This window comes from Populus nigra, chromosome 8 (assembly GCF_951802175.1).
Source record: "Populus nigra chromosome 8, ddPopNigr1.1, whole genome shotgun sequence".
NCBI classification, from domain to species: domain Eukaryota; kingdom Viridiplantae; phylum Streptophyta; class Magnoliopsida; order Malpighiales; family Salicaceae; genus Populus; species Populus nigra.
This window is the reverse complement of record NC_084859.1, coordinates 16307969-16322934: the sequence shown is the minus strand read 5'-3', so window position 1 is coordinate 16322934 and position 14966 is coordinate 16307969. Positions and strand designations below refer to the sequence as shown.

Below are 14966 nucleotides of genomic sequence, written 5' to 3'. Positions count from 1 at the left end.
CATAAAAAATCAATTGTAAAAAAAACCTAGAAAATCTAAGTCAACCCGATCCAATCTTTTAAACTCGTGACCAACAAGGTTAGCAAAATTTCAATCAATAAAATATTAAGGGATAAAATCAAATAAAAAAATTCAAATAAAAAAAAATTAAAAACAAAAAAATAGCAATCAAAAGAATAAAAACCGAACCTGACATAAAATAAAATAAACTAAAATATTAAGGGATGCAATTAAAAAAATAATTCAAGAGAATGGTGTAAAATGTTGGGGAACGCAATTATAAATATAATTTAATTAAGAAAATGATTAAAAATCAAAATTAAAAGAATATTGACCAAGTCTCGAAGATAAATAAATAAAAAGAGAATTAAATTGAAAGAAAATTCCAATGATATGGATTATATAAAATAAAAAATATAGGGATCGAATTCAAAAAAATCGAAGGGTTGCTTTGAAAATGTGCATAAGAAGGTTCTAAAACCAAAAAAAAAAGAAAAAAAATAACAATCATATGTGCAAAACCTGATTTTTTTTTGCCTCACATGACAACTTAGAAATGGAGGCGACGTTGTGAAAATTAAAATATTATCATGAAATCCAGAGTTTGATTGTCACGTGCAACCAAGTTTTTCAAATAAAATAATATTTTATATATGTCAAAATACTAAATTACCCCTAATTAGATTCAATAATTACAAAAACAACAATGTTAGAAAGAAAACAAAAAGCCTTGATCGAAGGCAAAGATAAATTTAATTCAATGGCATTATAGTCATTTCATTACGTATCTAAAATGAAAAAATAAAAAAAAAAACCTTCACGCCATCATATTAATTTTTGTCTCAAATGTCATATAAGTTATTTCACTACGTAAAAATAAATAAAAAACTTATCACAAGGCCAGTTATGTTATGTTTATAAATATAAAATCATCATTTTACCATTCAAATACATAATGTCAATGACTTTATGGCTATAATGAACAATGCTACAGATAAGTCGGAGCTCTTTTAATTTCTTTTAATTTGTGAATTTGATGGTTTTCAGCCAATATTTGCAAGTATGGCAACATAAAAATAAAATTCTTTTTAATGCATTAGTTAGATTGTATAGATGATACTTAGACATGGGCTCGTGTTACACCAAGGGTTTGTGATATTTTTTTTGTAAAATATTCAAGTATCACAAACGCATTTAAAAAAAAATAAAATCAACAACTTATGTTATAGTCTTGACCAACCAAATAAACTGATTTTATTTGAATTAGATAGAAACAAAAAGAGGTGATGATAACTAAAAAAAAATAATCACGATAACTCGAGTAAAAAATCACTATCTAAGAGAAAAATAATAATATTATTTAATTTTCAGCCAATTCAATATGAAAGGATAAAATAGGGTAAAAAAACAATAAAAAAACCAGTGTACGTCAATCTAAGCTAGCATAATAGACTTGTAATATGAAGATTAAGGGGTGACATAATTCGGGTTAACTCGCCAAACCTGCATCCTAGGTCATGAAGTTGGGATAACTCGATAGAAAAAAAAACTAAAAAAAAAACACAAAGCCAATTTTTTAAAAAAATTCAAACATCGAAATTGAAGAAGAAAAATAAATAAGCCAAAAAGAAAAGATGTCAACTGGTGACCCGAGTTATTAGACCAAAAATACCATACATGAAAAAATTACGAAGCACAATCCCCAAGAAATGAAATGCTCAAGGACAAAATCAGAAAAAAAATCACAAAAAAAGATTCAAAATAAATAATAGCAATTAAAATAATAAGAGTTAAAATTGAAATAAAAAAAATAAATTAAAGGGAAACAACAAATTTTAGATTTGGGGATTAAATTAAAAAGAATAATAACTTTAATAAAAAAAATCAGGATCAAATTATAAAAAATAACATACCATAAATTTAGATTAAATGATGAAATTAAAAACTAATAAAACTTTTATAAAAAAAACCAAGAAAAAAAATCATAAATCAAAATAATAAATTTCAAATTAAAAAAAAACAAATGTCTAATTTTAGTGTGAGTGTATGAAAGTTAATGTAATTATACTATTATCAGTAAAACAAAAAAGAAGAGTAGATTAAATTACTTTTCAGGTGGATTACCCACCCCACCACCTGTATAGTTACTCTAATACATCCATACAAAAAATAATTATAATCCTCTCCTTGTAAAAATAAAAGTAAAGCTTATTGTTCAATTAAATTTTAACAATATCTGAAACAAATTCCTATGTGATCCCGACACAAATTTTTAACAAATTCCTACGTGAGGTATTGGCAAATTTGAGTTTTGTTTGGTAGTTTTTATTTGAGAGAATCACAAAGATATTTGAAGTTATGATTTTTTTATATATATATTTAGTCATGAAAGAGTCTATTTAGAATCAAAATAAATGTAAAATTAAATTAAATTTTATATATCATTTGAATTCAGTTGATAACTTATTATAATTTTTATACTTAAAATAAAATATTAAATCTTATAAATGAACTCAATTATACTTTTAGAATATTTAATTATAAAATTGAATTAAATTAACAATCTTGACTATTTTATCTTTGATTTAGAATTACAATTGACATATTTTCAGTAAATAATTTGATATTAAGACCGGTGGTATTATGTGCAATGAGCTTCTCAAGTTTTCTGGTGTCTGAACTTACTATTCAGAGTAAAAACATGGTTTGTAGATTGAATGAAGAATCTGTCTCTCTTTTCTTGATCAGATTCAATAGAGAATCCCCTGAACAAGAGAAGGGAAGGGAAGAAGTCTCAAACTTTCAAGATATAACTGATGTGAAAGAGTCTGTTGGAACTTCCAATGAAGAACAAGAAGAACATGAACTGTAAGTGCCAAAAAAATAATGGTTCTCTGGGACACCGTTTGCTATATGCTGACAATGTCCGGCGTTTCCAGGTTACAAGGAAGCTGCCCATATAAATGTGGCTGTGGATTAAAAAAATTAAGTTTTTAAAAAGGATGGTTAGTTGGATTTAGATATGTGTTTGGTAAAAATTATAGAACATGTATAAAATATTTGGTAATTGTGTTTGAAAGTGTGGTTGCAGCTGATTTTCAAAGTGTTTTTTACTTGGAAATGTATTAATATATATATTTTTATTTTTAAAAAATTATTTTTGATATCAGCTCATCAAAATGATCTGAAAATATAAAAAAATTATCAATTTGAAGTAAAGAAAAAAATAAAAAAAATTTAAATTTTTTTCAAAAGTGTTTTTATAATACAAAAACAAACAAAATCTTTCGAAACCTAGTTAAAAAATATATAAAAACTGCTTTTCAAAAACTATATTTAAAACTAAATTTTTATAAGGTTCACAGTATAAAACACAATTTAATTTGTTACCAAATATTCTAATGTGTTTCTACACCGCAAACTAAAAACCAGTTGCAAAACAAACGCATCAAACCACAGAACTTTTCAATTCCACATGGGAAAATTAAATTCGGCAAATGGCGATGTTACACTAGCTACACCGTATTCCTTTTCCATTGTTTACATATTTATTATGAATTTTAAGAATTGCGCTGAATTGTTAGCAACCTAAGAGTAAATGGCTAGTTAATCATTCTCTTCAAAAAACTATAAAAAGTTAGTCAGAACACGAGTCTGATAGGGTAGTTGGTATCTATATAATATATCTTATTTTTAATATATTTTTTTTAAAAAATATTATCTTGAAGCTTTTGTAGATATAAGTAAAGCCACCTCACAACAAACTATAAATCTTCAGAATTTGCCAAAATTATAGAATAGTTTCATATGTTCATGCCCAGAAACCTCCAAGAACAAGTAAATGTTAAGAAACATTAACATATAAAACTGATGTCTTTTATAGAATACTGTTTTCCTTTTCAAATTCAACCTCTCAAGTGCCTCTTTTGTTCTTTTACTAAGCTCCACTAGTTGTTGCAGGTCCAGCAGCCTGCATAGAAGCAAGAAAAAACCGATCAATCCACAAGAGGGCCTTTCCCATTACATGGTCTCGAGAGCATGCTTGGATGTATATTAATTTCACCTATTGTAACAATCTTTTTGCAGAATATAGTGTCTTTAACCAAAATCTAGTGAATGAAGCGAATATCACAAAACAGACTAGTAGAGCATAAATAATCAACACTCTCGGCACAAAACAGGGAGAGGGAACTAGTAAAAAGTTTGAAATGCTTACCGATCGATTGACAGGAGATCATGAATGCATTGCAGATTAAAACAAAGTTAAACTAAAAAAAGGCTAAGTTTATGAATGGTAACCGGTCACATGCACAAGGATGAATACAAGATGAACACGCGAGTAATTCAAGAACGAAGAAAATTTAAAGAGAAAACATCCCAATTCATATCAATCCCAAAGAGCAGTTAAGGAGATTAAGACATGACCTGTACCTTTTGCTACCGAGTCTAGTTTGATCTATCAAGTAAAGCGAGACTCTCAACAAAATAATCAGCGTAGTCATCAAGTAACACCTCCAGCCCCGTATCATGAATTTCCTGTGTCTGAGGATCACATGAAACTAACCGAGAATTTGCATATCCTGCCATTAATATCTCTCCATTACTCCTAAAAACCACCGGCCTTGCTATATCGAGCATTTCAATCTGGTATTGTTTGTCCCATGATTCCCTCGCACCATATTGGCTCATCACCCATACCTCACTAACATAATTTCCGCCATAATCCTTAAGGACATTGAAAGAAAGAGAGTCCTTGAACACTGAAATGGACAATATCGCTGCTATCCGTTCCGTCGGATCGAAACATTCAGGCAGCATTAACTCTCCGAATGAATTATTGCTTAAATCAAAGGATAGTGCCAGCATACCGTTATTTTCTCTAGGATGTAGAAGCCAGTGAATGACCCCATTTACAATGGCCGGATTGCCGAAGCCATGGAGGGTGATGCTGCGCAAAGTATCTTCATTCGCAAGACTACTGCTGACATCAGCGTTTTCATTCCAAGATCCTGAATTGAGCGAGTAAAATTGAAAAGCAAATGGACGCTCGTCCTCATATTCTGGGCTTTTTAGCCTCACAACCCTGGCAACCTTATAGTCGTCACTTTGTGGATCATAGCCAAGGCCCAATAAAGTCTTGTCAATAGCAGCCCATGAACTCGGAGCTGGAAGATCCTAAGTTTTTCTAATTGATGGGTTCCACAAGACAAGTCTTCTGCTGCTATCGATTTGGAGATATTGACTCGAAAGGCATGCAACTCCATTACAACAACCAAAAAAAAAAAAAAAAGACCAGCTTCATTCGGAATAGGAAACTCCAAACGTGAGCGCATATCTACACGATCATTATCAAGATGCAAAGAGTAAGATACTACAGGATTTTCGGTTCGAAGGAGAAGCAGTTGTTTGGCTTTGTCCAGATGGTTCTTCATGAAGCCAGGGCTAGTAACGAGGGAGTTCCATAATTTTGACGCACACCTGAATCTCAACATAGATTTGACGGGTAATTTTAAGAGAATCTGCATCACCATATCTTTCGTAATAGAATCCTTCGCCACTCCTGTCATCTTGATGTCTATCTTGGAAGGCAGTTGCTGCTCAGAGAAAAGGGTTACAAAATTGTGAGATAGAAAGAGAGAGAAGTTTTTAAGGATGAAAATTTAGGGTAAGCTTGTTTAAATATAAGAAAAATATTCTAATTAGTAAAATCTTAATTAAATTAAAAATTCTAATCTAAATAGAAAAATAAATCCAAATATAATAAGGAATTTGAGTTCCGTTCAGTTTCGATAACCATGTAAATTAATCCAATACATTGATTTTGTAAGGAAGATATACAGCGAGATTCCAGTCTTTTATTTGCATTTTATTTCGACTATATCAATACAGCGAGATTCTAGCGTTTTATTTCGACTATATCAAAACTCTAATAAAATTATACTTGTAAACCAACAATTGGAAATTTGGAATTTGGAACTAAAAAACTCCCTTTTAGGATGAGCTTGACGCTATCCTTTGAAAAAAAGAAAGAAAGAAACAGAGAGCAAGGCTTTTTTTTCCTTCAATACACTCTCTGTCACTTCCTCCTTCAAAAGTTAACAACAGCGGATCGGAGAATTGCTTGTGAACGAAGACTTGTTCGCAGCTAAAGAAACAGAGGACAGGATCAATAGCAGAATCAGGTCGATGCCATGCTTCTTGCTTATCGGGTAAAGTGGCGGCAAGTACTGGGAAAAAATGGTTTTTCCTTTCCCTGGGAGAACGATAGTGTAATTAAGCTCTACAAAATCCTTTCAATATCTTCGCTGGGAAGCAAAGTGACGTTAATGTCGGTCTTTGTCATTCCCTCGATCCTGCTCTTGCTTGTTATGTGCAGGTACCATGCATGCACTTGAAGGTTCAAAAAAGCAGGGCCCGAGTGGAACTGAAGGCGCTCTATTCTTACTAGCCTAGGAAGACTGGTCCTTCCACCATGTGATTATGTTACCCAAGCCCTTCCATCTATCCCTTCATGCCCTAAACATGGCGCCGCCCTTCTCATACAAATCTTCCATGCATGTCAGTTTAATCAATATTATAGGTTTATCACTGTAAGCAACAATATATAGTTGTAGAAAAGCCCGAGTTTGTAGTAATGGTGACTGGCTTGGAGAAACAGTATGACTGGCTTGGAGTAAAAAGTGAGAATGCTCACAATGGAAGGGTCAATGTGACAAAAAAAATGAAAGTAGAGGTGCATTTCGTGATTTTACCTCTTATAACAAAAGGCTATTGACTATTGAGCACTTGACCTTAGAAAATCTTGAGAGGGACATGTTGGCACTAACAAGAGGGTTTAATCTCAACTGGAAGCTTTTCTCCAACTCCAACCTCTCTAAAACCCTAATTCCTTCTCTCATTACACTCCCTCTCATGGCAGCCACGCGTCCTTCAGTTTCTTCTCCTACTTACTCCACTGGATCTCCTGTTAACGTGCCCTTAAAGCACGTGGGCACACACAATGGCAGCTTTCACTGTGACGAGGCTCTTGGCTGCTTCATGATTCGCCTCACTAGCAAGTATTCCAATGCTGAAATTGTACGAAGCCGCGACCCGCAGGTAATAATAAAGCAAACCCATATATTTTTTCCGATGGTTTGGTGCTCTACACCCTGTAAAGACTCAAAATTTGGGGGTTTAGAGTAGGGAAGGTTTAAAAATTTGACGGCTTGGATTTGTCAGTACTGCAAACCCAATTTCTGTTTTGTTGCCTAGAAATAATAGATACTGAAGTAATTGAAACCTTGGGCGGTGTAAAGTAGGTAAATATGAGAATTTAAAGGCGTGGTTTTGTTAGTGTTTTGGAGGATTTTGGAATTTACTTATATTTTTTTCTCATTTCAATTTGCTAGTCGTGCTAAAAAAATGCAGAATGATGTGCTGGAAGGTGAGCATTGTTTTATGAGAATGGGAGTTTGCATATGGGGGTTGCGGGATTTTAAGTTTTCTAGTTACTCTTTGCATGTAGATTTATTGTCAGCTAATAACAGAGCTTGAGCTTGTAGTTTGGTTGTGTATTTATGTAGGCCGCGTGTGAATTGATTTGGGGTTGTTTCAGGTGTTGGAGGGTCTTGATGCCGTGCTTGATGTTGGAGGCGTGTATGATCCAAGTCGTGATCGGTATGATCACCATCAAAAGGGTTTTGGGGAGGTTTTTGGACATGGGTTCTCTACCAAGCTTAGCAGTGCTGGACTTGTGTATAAGGTATTCATTTGTTTAATTGCAATTGAATGCATGTAGTGTGGAATTTAATAGAAGTTCTGTGTACAATTAAACTATGGCAGTTTAACTATTTTCTTGATTATCAATCTGATTTTTACTTTCTTTCTTTAGCACTTTGGAAAGGAGATTATAGCCAAGGAGCTTCAAGTGGATGAAGGTCATCCAGATGTGCACCGCTTGTTCTTGGCTGTTTACAAGAGCTTTATGGAGGTGCTAACTTCTTCATATGTTTGAGAAATTTAGGTTACAATCCTTATTAATATAATGGATGGTGTTCAGAACTGTTCTTGAGATCTTGCTTTGTGCATCAAAGATTCTACTCATGCTCTTTGCCAAAAAACCATGGGTTATATCAGTGTCCTATACTATACTTCTTATTTTGATCACGTCAAAGTTTTCAAAAGATGATGCTGCATTTTTCAATGGTATTTTAGATAACTTTGGGCATGAGCATCTATGTGTGGATGTTTAGGTTTGCAAACAATTATAAGATGAACCACTCATGAACTTAGGAAGTATAATCATGTCTTCTGGATAAAAGAATTCTGCATGAAGGTTCAGTATCAATTGAAACACTCCATGCAATGTATGGGTGGTGCTATGTGGAAAGTTGGGTTGGGCTGGTCCCATTCTAACATTGATATTGTGTGAACTCAACAGTCCTCATTTTCTTTGTCCACAGTTTTATGATTGTTATTTGTTATGACTGTAATCTTTTAAATAGTGTGATTACCAGAGCTTTATTGGTTTTCCACACCATTCCTGGTTTCATTCAATTGCATTGAATTACCACAGGACCAACCTGTCATGTTTCCTGATGTCTTCATAACCTGAAAGTTTCGATTCAATCTGGATGCTTGTTTCTGTTGCTCATCTTGTTTGGCAGTTGTTAACTGTTTTTCTCTTTTTTTTTGTTATCATTCAAGAAATCCTTGTTTTATTTGCTGCAGGCAATCGATGCCATTGACAATGGAATCAATCAATATGATACAGACCAGCCTCCAAAATATGTGAATAACACACATTTGTCTTCAAGAGTTGGGAAATTCAATTTGGATTGGACAGATCCTGATCAATCATCTAAGAAGGAGAATGAGGCATTTGAACGAGCAATGGCTCTCGCTGGCAGTGAGTTTTTAGATGTGAGTTTTTACTTTGTTTCAAGAGTTAGGTTTTTCAACAAACTCTTCAATAGCCTTTTTTTTTTTTTTTTTGCTATCATTCATTTCCTTTTTCCTCCATTAGCTGTCTATGTTGTGAGAATAAAGGGTTCTGACATGCATTTCCTGGTATTCATAACCTTATAGTCACTGACCATATCTTATTTACAGAATGTTCGCTTTCATGCAAAATCTTGGTTACCAGCTCGATCAATTGTAATGGAATGTCTTGCAACTAGATTTGATGTTGATCCTAGTGGTGAAATTATGGTCTTGAAAACATTTTGCCCTGTAAGTTAATATGTGCACATGCTCTTGCACTTATGTTGACTTCTGTTATTCTAGTGATACCTTTTGTCTTTATGTGCTTCACTGCTGTGTATATGTTACAAATGATACTGGTTTCACTATTGCCTTTGTGTATCATGATGGGATTGGTAGTGCTTTGATAATTGCTTGAAAACTGCATTTTCAACCCTCAAACCTCGAAAAATGAAAGAAGAAGAAGAGAAAAGCAGTTTGCATTTATGCAATAGAAATAATTGGCTGCTATATGTAGTCCTTAAGTTGGCACAATTCTCTCATGTGATGGTACTATCCTCTTGCATTAGGAACTTATTTTTGTCTGGCCATATCTTCTACACCATGGATGAAAAAAAGATGCAGCTATAAACTCTAATTTCCAGAGAATTCTGATTGCATTTTGTATCTTACAGTGGAAACTTCACTTGTTTGAGCTCGAGGGTGAACTGAAGATTGATCCTTTGGTTAAATATGTTCTCTATCAGGTACTTTATGCTTATGCATAGCTTTGTTGGTTTCATTTTCAGATTATTATCTTCTGTTTAAAATGAAGAACCATTCTTTGCAGTCCCTATCGTTAGAATATATGACACGCAGAGGAAATTTCAAGGGTGGTCTTCTCTTGTTGGTGTTTTAGCATGTGTAGATTGAGGTTAATGAAACTCTCAGATGTGTTTGGTTCCTCGACCTTAGGGTGAGAAGCTACTATAGAAATCGCCAATCCCCAACCCTGACACACATAACAAAGTAAAAATAAAGGAAAAAATAGAGGTTGTCCAGGTCTAGCTGTTAAGTTTATGCCTGTGAAATTTCAGAATACTTGCGATAATTTAATATTTTGCAGGATGACAGGAGCAAACAGTGGCGAGTGCAGGCAGTTGCGAAATCACCTGACAGTTTTGAGAGCCGGAAGGCTCTCCCAGCCCAGTGGCGAGGTCTGAGGGATGATGACCTCTCGAGGGAGTCTCAAATCCCTGGTGGTGTTTTTGTCCACATGAGTGGGTTCATTGGTGGGAATCAAAGCTTTGAGGGGGCTCTGGCCATGGCAGGAGCTGCATTGAAACTTTAAAACACAGAAGAGTGGTTTTATAAAAAAATTAGAGACATCACTTAATTCTAGGAAAGATATAAACTCATTAATTGTCTTCATATTTGAAATCTTGTCTCTGATTTTAGTTGGCTTTCACCAATATAGGAACCCATGTTATTTTATTAGCACTATTTATTTCACAAGTTTTGCTACTCTATTCTCAACTCTTCTCTATTTGTTTCCAATAGCACACAATTTGCTGCTGTCTGTGTGTGAATGTTCCACCGTCCAAAATATTGCAACAAGGAAGCCACACGATCAACGGGGGTTTCTTTTTCCTGAATCATAATACAATTCCTCCAGGTGCGAATTTGAACATGAAGGTTTTAGGATTTCTTCTGTTGAATTGTTTTAGCTGAAGTATTTTAATTAAATGCCACAGCTACTCCAAACATAACATAAAGCAATCTTTAGTTAAACAAGGCTACCTAAGAAAATCTTTTCCATGTTAAGTAGTCGAGCACGTAAGTAAATAAACAACTTTTCTGCACTATCTCGAGAAATAAACTCTTGCATTAGAAGATTGGAGAAATTACTTTCGAAGGAGTAGATCATGTAATGAAACAACTTTTCTGCACCATTACGTGAAATAAACTCTTGCATTGTATGATGGTTTAAAAATTTAACTAGTTTACAAGATTCACTCGAGCATACTTGTTTTCTTTTAAAGTTTTTTTTTTTTTTTTAATTTCATTTTTTAGCATTGGTTTTTTATATGAAATTTATCTATCTTTCAAAATTACAAGTTCTTGGACAAGTTCCACGGATACTCGACATGAACAACCATAGTTATACAAAAACTACCTCTAACGTGAGAACAGACTTTAACATGAAGAGGAAAAACAATCGCCTGTTAAAAGGCTACTACTCTTCCACCACAAAATTTGTTGCTTAATTGGTATCAATCAATGCCAAAGCGGCACAAAGGACAAGATGAGCTGTCGTTGAACCACCTGCGAGCGCAACCTGGATGATAGATGTGCGAACATGGCTGCTCAAGTGCCGGTTCTTCACCTCCCAAGCTTTCCAAACAAATGCTGCACTGTTCCATTGAACTGCTTTCCAGCTTGATTCCCTTCATCAGCTGCCCGGATGAAAAATCAACTCTAGCTCCTCTCTCCATGAGTCTACCCACATAGCCTGCTATAAAATGCTTTACTATTCCTGGATTGTATTGTAGCCACAGATCAACTTTAATTTCAACAACAACAGGCACTATGCTCCGACGATTAAAACAAGCATCAAAAGCCATCAACACGATCTCGGAGGAGAATCTGTTAGTAACATCCTCAATCCCTTGATCCACAGGCACGCAAAAGACTTCGAGAGCTTGATTAAAGAAGCGTTCTGCCTTGTCATGGGAGAGAAACTGGTGCTGTGGGCAGTACAACGTGGTAGATATTTGCCCTATTTTAACTGGTTCAAGGAGTTTGCATATCCGTGTTTCTACACCTGCAAAACGCTGGAGTTTTCTTGTCGGATACAACACATTGATCGAATGATTAACACAGAATTTGATCAAGAAAGCTGAAGGCCATGGGGGTATTTGGTTAACTGGCAAGATGCTCTCATCTTCTTGAATTTCTAATTCAATACGAGGAACAAAAGACATTATTTAATTCACCTCTCTCTCAATGAAACTTCTTGATAATAATCACAATTCACACCAAATACTCTCTCCCTCTCTCTACTTCCACTAGGGATTCAATAATCTTGGAGAAGACACTGGAAGCCTTGTTTATACTTTTTCTTTGCAGTGTCCGAGTTTCATTTGGATTTGCAGGTGCCCTAGTTTGATAATGATTTGCTGTTTTCATAAATTGAAATTCTCCTGTAACCATATTAATGAGATCTTCTTTAAAAAAATCAAGAAATATAATTACAAGATAGAAATTCTAAATAAAGATATCTTTATTATTTTTAATGTGTCATAAACTCATTCTTTTTTTTATATCAATCATTCTTTTATATATATATATATATATATATATATATATTTGTTTTTATTTTAAAAAAATAACTCAATTGCGTACGGTAAATTAATCTATTAGTCAATAAAAAAAGCAAATAACATGAAAATTAGTCTAATCTTCTCTCTCCCCTCCCGTAATTCCACCAACAAACAAAACCCCATAAATATCACACTCACTACAGTCACAATCCAGACTTCAAAGTTCAATCCTATATAATTTCGCTAACTTCAAAATCACCACCGCCATGCCAACCCTCACCCACCTCGCCACCTCCGCCACCTCTGCCACCTCTTCCCTCGCATTTTTAAATAACCAAAAACCCACAACAAAATCCCTAATTCCCCCCTCTAATTTAATCAAATACTCCCTCAATTTCAAAACCCTACATCCCCCTAAACTCTCAATCAAAGCTAAATCCTCCTCCTCTTCCAATCCCTCCATCGTCAATGGCGCCTCTGCCTCCTCCGCGCCTGATTCCCTAAAATCACGCCTCCAAAACGGCGAAACTCTCTATGGAATATTCCTCCTCAGCTTCTCCCCAACCATTGCCGAGATCGCTGGCCTCGCCGGTTATGACTTCGCCGTCGTGGACATGGAACACGGTCCTGGTGGCATCACCGACGCTCTCCACTGCCTCCGAGCTCTCGCAGCGACTCGAACCCCGGCGATCCTACGGTTGCCGGAGAGTTCTCCAACTTGGGCCAAAAAAGCCCTCGATCTAGGCCCGCAAGGGATTATGTTTCCGATGATTGAAAGCCCTAAAATGGCTAAGAAAGCGGTGTCGTATTGCAGATTTCCACCCGAGGGTATTCGCGGATCGGCTCATACGGTAGCGAGGGCATCTGATTACGGAATCGATGAAGGGTATTTGAGTAATTACGCGGAGGAGCTATTGATCATGTGTCAGGTAGAGAGCGAGGAAGGTGTGAAAAAGGCAGAGGAAATCTCAGCCGTGGATGGGGTTGATTGTGTGCAAATGGGACCGTTGGATTTGAGTGCTAGCATGGGGTATTTGTGGGACCCTGGGCACAAGAAGGTTAGAGAGATGATGAGGGTGTCCGAGAAGGGAGTTTTGAAAGGCGGGGCGTATTTGGGTGGTTTTGCTATGCCACATGATGGACCCATTGATCTTAAGGCACGTGGATATCATATGGTGTCTGGAACAGTTGATGTGGGGCTATTTAGAGGGGCTGCTGTCGATGATGTGAGGAAGTTCAAAATGAGTTTGATTCAAGGGTCTGATGACGAGGCGGAGGATGGTAAGGATGGTGATGACAAGTACTGGAGTGAGTGAGAAAAACAATTTTTTTTTTATTGGAAAATAATAATTTATGCTTTTAGTTGTTCTCTTCTTTCCGTAAAATGTAGTGAGTTGGGTTTTTCCCCTTAATTTTGTTTAGAATTTTGATAGGAGATGGGATTGTCGATTAGTCGCTTGTGTTTACCAAATCCCAACTTTAATTGATGTTTGAATGTGATGGACAAGTGGATTTTTAAAAATTAATTTTGAGCCAAAGTTTTTTTGAGAAGGCATTGTGATAACCCAATAACAGATGGATGGATTTCACGTTCATACTCCACATCCTTGTATTTAAAGATCTAGCTTGTTTCAAGCCTAACATTCTCATGAGCAGAGCCCAAAGTGGATGTAAATTTAAATAGTTGTTAGAACTAATGTTTTTCCGACCTAAGCAGTCATGGGTTTAGAGAGTTATCTAAACTAATGTTTTTAGGTTAAGTTAATGCAATGAGCACGGGTTGCAAGATTCAGTATTTTTAGGTTTAGTTATGCAGTCAGCCTGGTGTTATGCAGTGAGCTTAAGTAGTCATGGGTCTAGAGAGTTATTAAATTCAATATTCTTGATTTAGCTATCTATTAAGCCTAAGCAGAAGTGAGTCTAGCAAGTTATTAAATCCTTGAGTTTAATCGAACATGAGTCTGATGAACAACTAAACTTAATGTCCTTGTATTCAATTATGCAACTAATTAGGATTTAACAAGTTGCCACACCCAATGACTTTAAAATCAACTTCGCATTGAGCACTAACGGACATGAGCTTAGGGAGTTGCTAGATATGATATTCTTGATTTCAGCAACATGCTTAGCTCAAGCAGACATGAGATTTGACAAGCTACTAAACTCAATGTTCTTGGATTCAATTATGTTATAAGTCCAAGCAAAAATGGATATGATGATCATTATAGATCTAATGTTGGACTATAAGGTTTCATTTAATTATTTTTATGACTTTTAACATAAAATGTTAATGTTGAAGGTATTCATCTACTTACACCTCTAGGTGTATGAAAGTATTTTAAAAACCTACCATATTTTTGTTGTCATTAATATTTTATAATAGATATTTATTTCTCATTTAATTTTATGTAAAAGATATTATTCCTTTATTAATACTATAAAAAAAAATGACTCTTCAACACTTCAACTTTAGTTAAATGACAAGGTTCATTAGTTATAAATACAATTTAAATCATCTCAGTAAAGAGTTCAAAACTATATTCTTTAAATATTTATAATTTTAAATGTAATAGCATTTATTATACTAAGACAAAAACAAAACACCTTTGTTCTTGAAATTTTAAGTTTATTATTTTATTTATAACAATCTCTTACTTAAAAGATACTAATTTTATTATCTTAGAGTCTCTAAACCTCATT

At 34.6% G+C, this 14966-nt stretch overlaps 2 protein-coding genes and 1 long non-coding RNA gene across 3 annotated transcripts; 2 read left to right on the top strand and 1 right to left on the bottom strand.

The window, feature by feature from the left end:
* Positions 1–3717: 3717 nt before the first annotated feature.
* On the bottom strand, positions 3718–5006 carry LOC133700531 (uncharacterized). The gene is made up of 2 exons (XR_009843427.1): positions 4432–5006; positions 3718–3970 (listed from the first exon to the last, which is right to left on the bottom strand). It is a non-coding gene; the product is annotated as an uncharacterized LOC133700531 (long non-coding RNA).
* Positions 5007–6782: 1776 nt separating this feature from the next.
* Positions 6783–10472, top strand: LOC133700866 (uncharacterized). Its single transcript, XM_062124569.1, has 7 exons — positions 6783–7098; positions 7598–7744; positions 7874–7972; positions 8713–8904; positions 9094–9213; positions 9639–9710; positions 10070–10472. Exons 1-7 carry the CDS (start codon positions 6814–6816, stop codon positions 10292–10294), a joined length of 1140 nt encoding a protein of 379 aa, XP_061980553.1. The 5' UTR covers positions 6783–6813; the 3' UTR covers positions 10295–10472.
* A 1936-nt stretch (positions 10473–12408) lies between these two features.
* LOC133700526 (uncharacterized) lies at positions 12409–13817 on the top strand. The gene has a single exon (XM_062124089.1). It carries the CDS (start codon positions 12533–12535, stop codon positions 13580–13582), a length of 1050 nt encoding a protein of 349 aa, XP_061980073.1. The 5' UTR covers positions 12409–12532; the 3' UTR covers positions 13583–13817.
* Positions 13818–14966: the final 1149 nt, after the last annotated feature.

What these genes read in the sequence shown, in the direction of transcription:
- LOC133700866 (XM_062124569.1), top strand. Translation starts at nt 6,814, where the DNA reads ATGTTGGCACTAACAAGAGGGTTTAATCTCAACTGGAAGCTTTTCTCC. An exon ending in GTGCTGGACTTGTGTATAAG is followed by an intron (nt 7,745 to 7,873) that starts GTATTCATTTGT and finishes TTCTTTCTTTAG; the next exon opens with CACTTTGGAAAGGAGATTAT. An exon ending in TCTTGAAAACATTTTGCCCT is followed by an intron (nt 9,214 to 9,638) that starts GTAAGTTAATAT and finishes TGTATCTTACAG; the next exon opens with TGGAAACTTCACTTGTTTGA.
- LOC133700526 (XM_062124089.1), top strand. Translation starts at nt 12,533, where the DNA reads ATGCCAACCCTCACCCACCTCGCCACCTCCGCCACCTCTGCCACCTCT.